This window comes from Leptopilina heterotoma, unplaced genomic scaffold (genome assembly GCF_015476425.1).
Source record: "Leptopilina heterotoma isolate Lh14 unplaced genomic scaffold, ASM1547642v1 Lhet_16, whole genome shotgun sequence".
Lineage (NCBI taxonomy): Eukaryota > Metazoa > Arthropoda > Insecta > Hymenoptera > Figitidae > Leptopilina > Leptopilina heterotoma.
The window spans coordinates 7,989-13,718 of NW_025110874.1; the positions used below are offsets into that span (position 1 = coordinate 7,989).

Here is a 5,730-nt window from a genome sequence, read left to right on the forward strand (position 1 = left end):
TTCCAGCGCCATCTACAATATGGGACTCAAATAATGCGCGAAGTCTAATGATGGATTGTAGAATGCTCACACATCTTTTCTTTTGATGTGTAAAGTACATCGACTTGAGAATGCTCGATAACACGTTTTCATGTTGTGAGCATTCTACAATCCATCTCCCAACGAATGAACGTCTTAAATTGACGTCGTCTAAAAGAGGAATCAACTCTAGAGCCTCCTGGATGAGAGTAATAGTTACGTCACTCTCGTCGAGAATAGTACCGTAATTCGGATACTTACGTGGTGGTCCATCGGTGGTCGTCGCCTTCCGCTTCATCTCTGCACCTGAAATTACACTTACAAACTAACAAAAAAGAATAAAGAACACACTTACAAGCTAACAAAAGAACACACTTACAAACTAAAAAAAGAACACACTTACAAACTAACAAAAGAATGAACTTACAAACTAACAAAAGAATGAACTTACAAACTAAAATACTTATACTAAACAAAACGAACTTACAAATTAAAAAACTTAACCTACAAACCAATACAAAGTAAATGCAATAAACACAGTAAATGTAACAAAAAAGACAGTAAATATAACAAAAAAGACAGTAAATATAACAAAAAAGACAATTAGTAATGGCAAGGGGAATCTGCTGATGCTGCTGTTGGAACCGCTGAATCTGTGAACAGAACAGCTACTGACTAAACTCGCCAAAATCCCTGAATATATACCCCGAAATCCCCACTCCTACCTTTCACGCATGCGCACTAGACCATTTACCCTCACTCCAACCTATCACGCATCCCTACTCTTAAATTTTCCCCCACCTATTCACGCATGCGCAACACTCTTACTCTAACGCAGTCGTAACAATTTCTATACAGGATACGCAAAATAAATATACTAATTTACAAAAAAATAAAAAATTTATTGATTATTAAAAATAAAATTCAGAGTTAAATTTAAAGTTACGCGCCGCCGTCGATGGCAGCGACGCCGACCGTGAGCGGGCGGTGGCTGGGCCTCTGGTGGAGGTCCCGCCGGCTCTCTCTCCTCTACCCTGGGCTCGGGAGACTGCGCCCTGGGTATCGGTGACCTACACCGTGGCGGACTTCCTGGCGGGGTTGTAGGCAACCATTCCACCGGTGTAGGCGACCTGGGTGGAGTCCCCAACTGAATGAAGGGTGGGGGAGACTCCGGTTCTCTCTTTGGTTGAGGTGTCGGTGACCTGGACAGTGGTGTCGGCGGCCTCTCCACCAGCATCCACGGCGGTGAAAATGGACGCCACTGGAGTGCCATCTGATGCAGAGGTGACAGCTCTGGCGACGGAGGTTGACGTTGGCAGAACCCTCTGGGTGGTGACCCTGGTGGTGTTTTGGGCAGCGGTACTTCGTTACCTTCATTCTGTAACTAAAGAAAGTATACTGTACTATACTATTTTATAGTATATTATATTATACTTACATTGTACATGGAGACCTTCCTCATGGTGCACTCGTAGCAGTTACAGCTCTCCATCGTCGAGCGCTCTATGCCTCTCCGCGATCTGGAATGAGCCAGAGATGCCATTGGGCGGAGGAATTTCACCCCCACTCTTGCACCATTTTACATTTAAGTCAATGTAAAATGGCGCAAGAGTGGGGATGAAATTCCTCCGCCCAATGGCATCTCTGGAATGAGCTCTCTACTGCGTGCTAGTCACCCTCGTAGGTCTCTCTCCCCGCCAAGCGGTTCCCCCACTACGCGCGCTCACCACTCTGCTACATGTGGTGGTTGACTCGAACTACTGTGAGCTCACCGCTGATAACAAGCTCACCGCCGGTAACGCGCGAATTTTAAATTGAAATATTTTTTCTTATATTTATAATAAATTAATTCATAACTAATTTGGATCCAGTAAATTATGCACATAATATTATAAAATAGTTTTGAATAATATGTAGTAACAAATATTAAATAAACTACAAACAGTATTATATATAACATAAATACTAAAAAATTATTAGAAATTATTAAACTTACCTTAATTAAGTCAAGTAGATTATATTAAATAAAAACTTTTTTTATAAATATAAATTCATTAACTTAAATAAAGTCTAATTTTATTAAATTTGAAGTAAAAATTAAGTGAATAAAAAATTTAAGGTAGTGAAAGTTGGATTTAATTGTTATAAGTGAAATTTAAATATTATATCAATTTTAAATTACAGACAAATCAATATTAAATTAAAGTGAAGCTAATAATAAAATAAACAAAAAAAAGAAAATAAATATAACACATGTAAAATAATATATAACATACGCAAAATGAAAATATAATATATGTTAATTAAAAATATAATATATGAAAAATATATTCAGAATAAAAATATAGCACATGCAAAATAATGTACATAACACAGTTAATTAGAAAAAAATAATTGTTTACTTTCATAAAATTGAAAAATATATATAAAACATAAAAAAGCTTTTCATTATATATATATATATATATGTAATTTCACTATATATAATATTGCAATTTAAAACAAGTATAATAATCATATTACAATAATCAGACTAATACATTTTAAAAATGTAACAAAATGTTTTCTAAAATATAAAATAATAAAATAAAAAAAATAATGAATAGAAAATTATAGTATATAACTAATACCGTTAAAGTACATAACCACACAAAAATAAATAAAAAAAATATCAAGTATAATATATAAATATTGAAAATTAAGACAGTATCAAGCAATAAAAAAAAGTAAACAAAAAAAAATGAATAATAAAAATGTTTCAAATCGGAAAGTACTTTAACGGTATTAGTTATTTGAAAAAGTTTCTCTTACTTGAGAAATTCACTTCAAGCAAAGTTAAAAATAAAAAATGAATGGTTACTTTGCTACATACTTTAAACATAAAAGAAAATTTTCTAAAAATAATGAAAAAAATAAAACAAAAAAATAATGAAAAGTAAATTATAGTATATAACTAATACCGTTAAAGTACATAACTACACAGAAATAAATAAAAAAATATCAAGTATAATATATAAATATTGAAAATTAAGACAGTATCAAGCAATAAAAAAAAGTAAACAAAAAAAATGAATAATAAAAATGTTTCAAATCGGAAAGTACTTTAACGGTATTAGTTATTTGAAAAAGTTTCTCTTACTTGAGAAATTCACTTCAAGCAAAGTTGAAAATAAAAATGAATGGTTACTTTGCTACATACTTTAAACATAAAAGAAAATTTTCTAAAAATAATGAAAAAAATAAAACAAAAAAATAATGAATAGTAAATTATAGTATATAACTAATACCGTTAAAGTACATAACCACACAGAAATAAATAAAAAAATATCAAGTATAATATATAAATATTGAAAATTAAGACAGTATCAAGCAATAAAAAAAAGTAAACAAAAAAAATGAATAATAAAAATGTTTCAAATCGGAAAGTACTTTAACGGTATTAGTTAATTGAAAAAGTTTCTCTTACTTGAGAAATTCACTTCAAGCAAAGTTGAAAATAAAAAATGAATGGTTACTTTGCTACATACTTTAAACATAAAAGAAAATTTTCTAAAAATAATGAAAAAAATAAAACAAAAAAATAATGAATAGAAAATTATAGTATATAACTAATATCGTTAATGTACATAACCACAAAGAAATATATAAAAATATTAACTATAATATATTAATATTGAAAATTAAGACAGTATCAAGCAATAAAAAAAGTTAACAAAAAAAATGAATAATAAAAATGTTTAAAAATCGGAAAGTACATTAACGATATTAGTTATTTGAAAAAGTTTCTCTTACTTGAGAAATTCACTTCAAGCAAAGTTGAAAATAAAAATGAATGGTTACTTTGCTACATACTTTAAACATAAAAGAAAATTTTCTAAAAATAATGAAAAAAATAAAACAAAAAATAGCAAAGTTGAAAATAAAAATGAATGGTTACTTTGCTACATACTTTAAACATAATAGAAAATTTTCTAAAAATAATGAAAAAAAATAAAACAAAAAACTAATGAATAGAAAATTAACTCCTCTTTTTCGAGGATGCGGTTGCCAAGACTCTCTCTGCCTTTGACAAGCGTCGACATTTATTTTTTCGAAGAGGATGAGCATTGATTTGAATCGTACGTCTAGGAGCTGGCACTGGTGGCAATTGTCGTGGCGCTGGTACTGCTGGAGCTCTTGGAGCTGGCACTGGTGGCAATTGTCGTGGCGCTGGTACTGCTGGAGCTCTCGGAGCTGGCACTGGTGGCAATTTTCGGAGAATTCGTGTAATCCGGCGTCGTGGCGCTGGTACTGCTGGAGCTCTCGGAGCTCTCGGAGCTGGCACTGGTTGAGCTTTCGGAGTTTGCACTGGTGGCAATTGTCGTGGCGCTAATACTGCTGGAGCTCTCAGAGTTGGCACTTTTGGCAATTGTCGTGGAATGTGCGCAATCCGGCGTCGTGGCGCTGGTAGTGGTACTTCTTCCAGTATGGGTAGTTTTTGGTCTATCAGACCAACCGGTGGCGTTCTAATAATTAATGCTGGCTGAGTGCGGGTGCGGATATAATTTCCTGCAGCCTCAGTTAAATCATTGACAAATGGAATGGGTTGGTTTGGAGCGACTATAACCTCCTGTTTTAATTCCTCCATTGGCCTTATGATATCATCCTGACCTATTGGTATTGGGATATCATCTAGGATGATATCCTCCAACAGAATATCATCCATCCCAAGTACCTCCTCTATGAGATTTTCCGGAATTTCTCCTAAAGGATTGACTGCAGGGAGCTGATCCCACCTGCTTTGTGGTTTGATAAATAGATCTGGACGTTCTGGATCATAAATTTCATTTTTCATTTTTTCCAGATCTATATTTATTTGATTCTGAAAATTATATTATATATTAATACATATAAAACATATTTTTACTTATTTTTAATAAAACAGTGAGAATATATGATTTTTTAAATGTTTATTAATTATAAATTGTTTATTATACTTTGAGCATTCACACTAAAAATTTTTTATTGTTTACAATCAGTTTATAGTTTTGAATAAACATTTTTCAAACGTCCAGAAAGGGTGATTTTATTTTTGTAAACCTGTCAATACTTAAATAAATAAATCAAGAAAAAAGGTTTATTCAAACTATAAACCAATTGTAAACAATAAAAAAATTTTTTTTAAGTTATAACTTTGGATAAACTAAATATAATTATAAGTTTTAGAATAAGATAAAGTCTAATATTTATAATTTAAAATCACTTTAAGTTGAACTTTACATTCAAAAGAATTTTCACTTATAAATTTCGCAGGTTAGGTTAGGATCCACTCAAAAGTCTCAAAGAGAAAACATAAGATTAATAAAAATGTTTTTTAAAAAACATTTTAATTAATTTAAGGTTGGAATAACAAATTAATAATCACTTTACACCAAACTTTACTCACGTTTTCTCGCTGCAGCTGACGGAAGCGACATTTCTCATTGCTGCAGAAACATTTTATTATCATATTTGACGGATCCTAAAGAAAAAAAACAAAAATTTATTTATAAAATGATTCTATAATACGATTATAATGATATTAATTAAATAAGTATAGCGTACTCACCATGATTAAAATATTTTTACTATGAAACAAAATGCATTAATTTCTATCACTGTTCTATTTGTGGTTAGGGTTAGGTTAAGTATAGACATTAGGCTCAGGGGTGGGATAGTTAAAAAAAGGTTTTC

General features: G+C 31.4%; 1 protein-coding gene across 1 annotated transcript; it reads right to left on the reverse strand.

The window, feature by feature from the left end:
• Positions 1-4,036: 4,036 nt before the first annotated feature.
• LOC122498799 (SH3 domain-containing protein C23A1.17-like) lies at positions 4,037-4,852 on the reverse strand. The gene has a single exon (XM_043606710.1). The coding sequence runs from the start codon at positions 4,850-4,852 to the stop codon at positions 4,037-4,039; it is 816 nt and encodes a 271-aa protein (XP_043462645.1).
• Positions 4,853-5,730: the final 878 nt, after the last annotated feature.

Bases quoted from the DNA above. Each gene is read 5' to 3' on its own strand.
- LOC122498799 (XM_043606710.1), bottom strand. From the start codon at position 4,852: ATGAAAAATGAAATTTATGATCCAGAACGTCCAGATCTATTTATCAAA.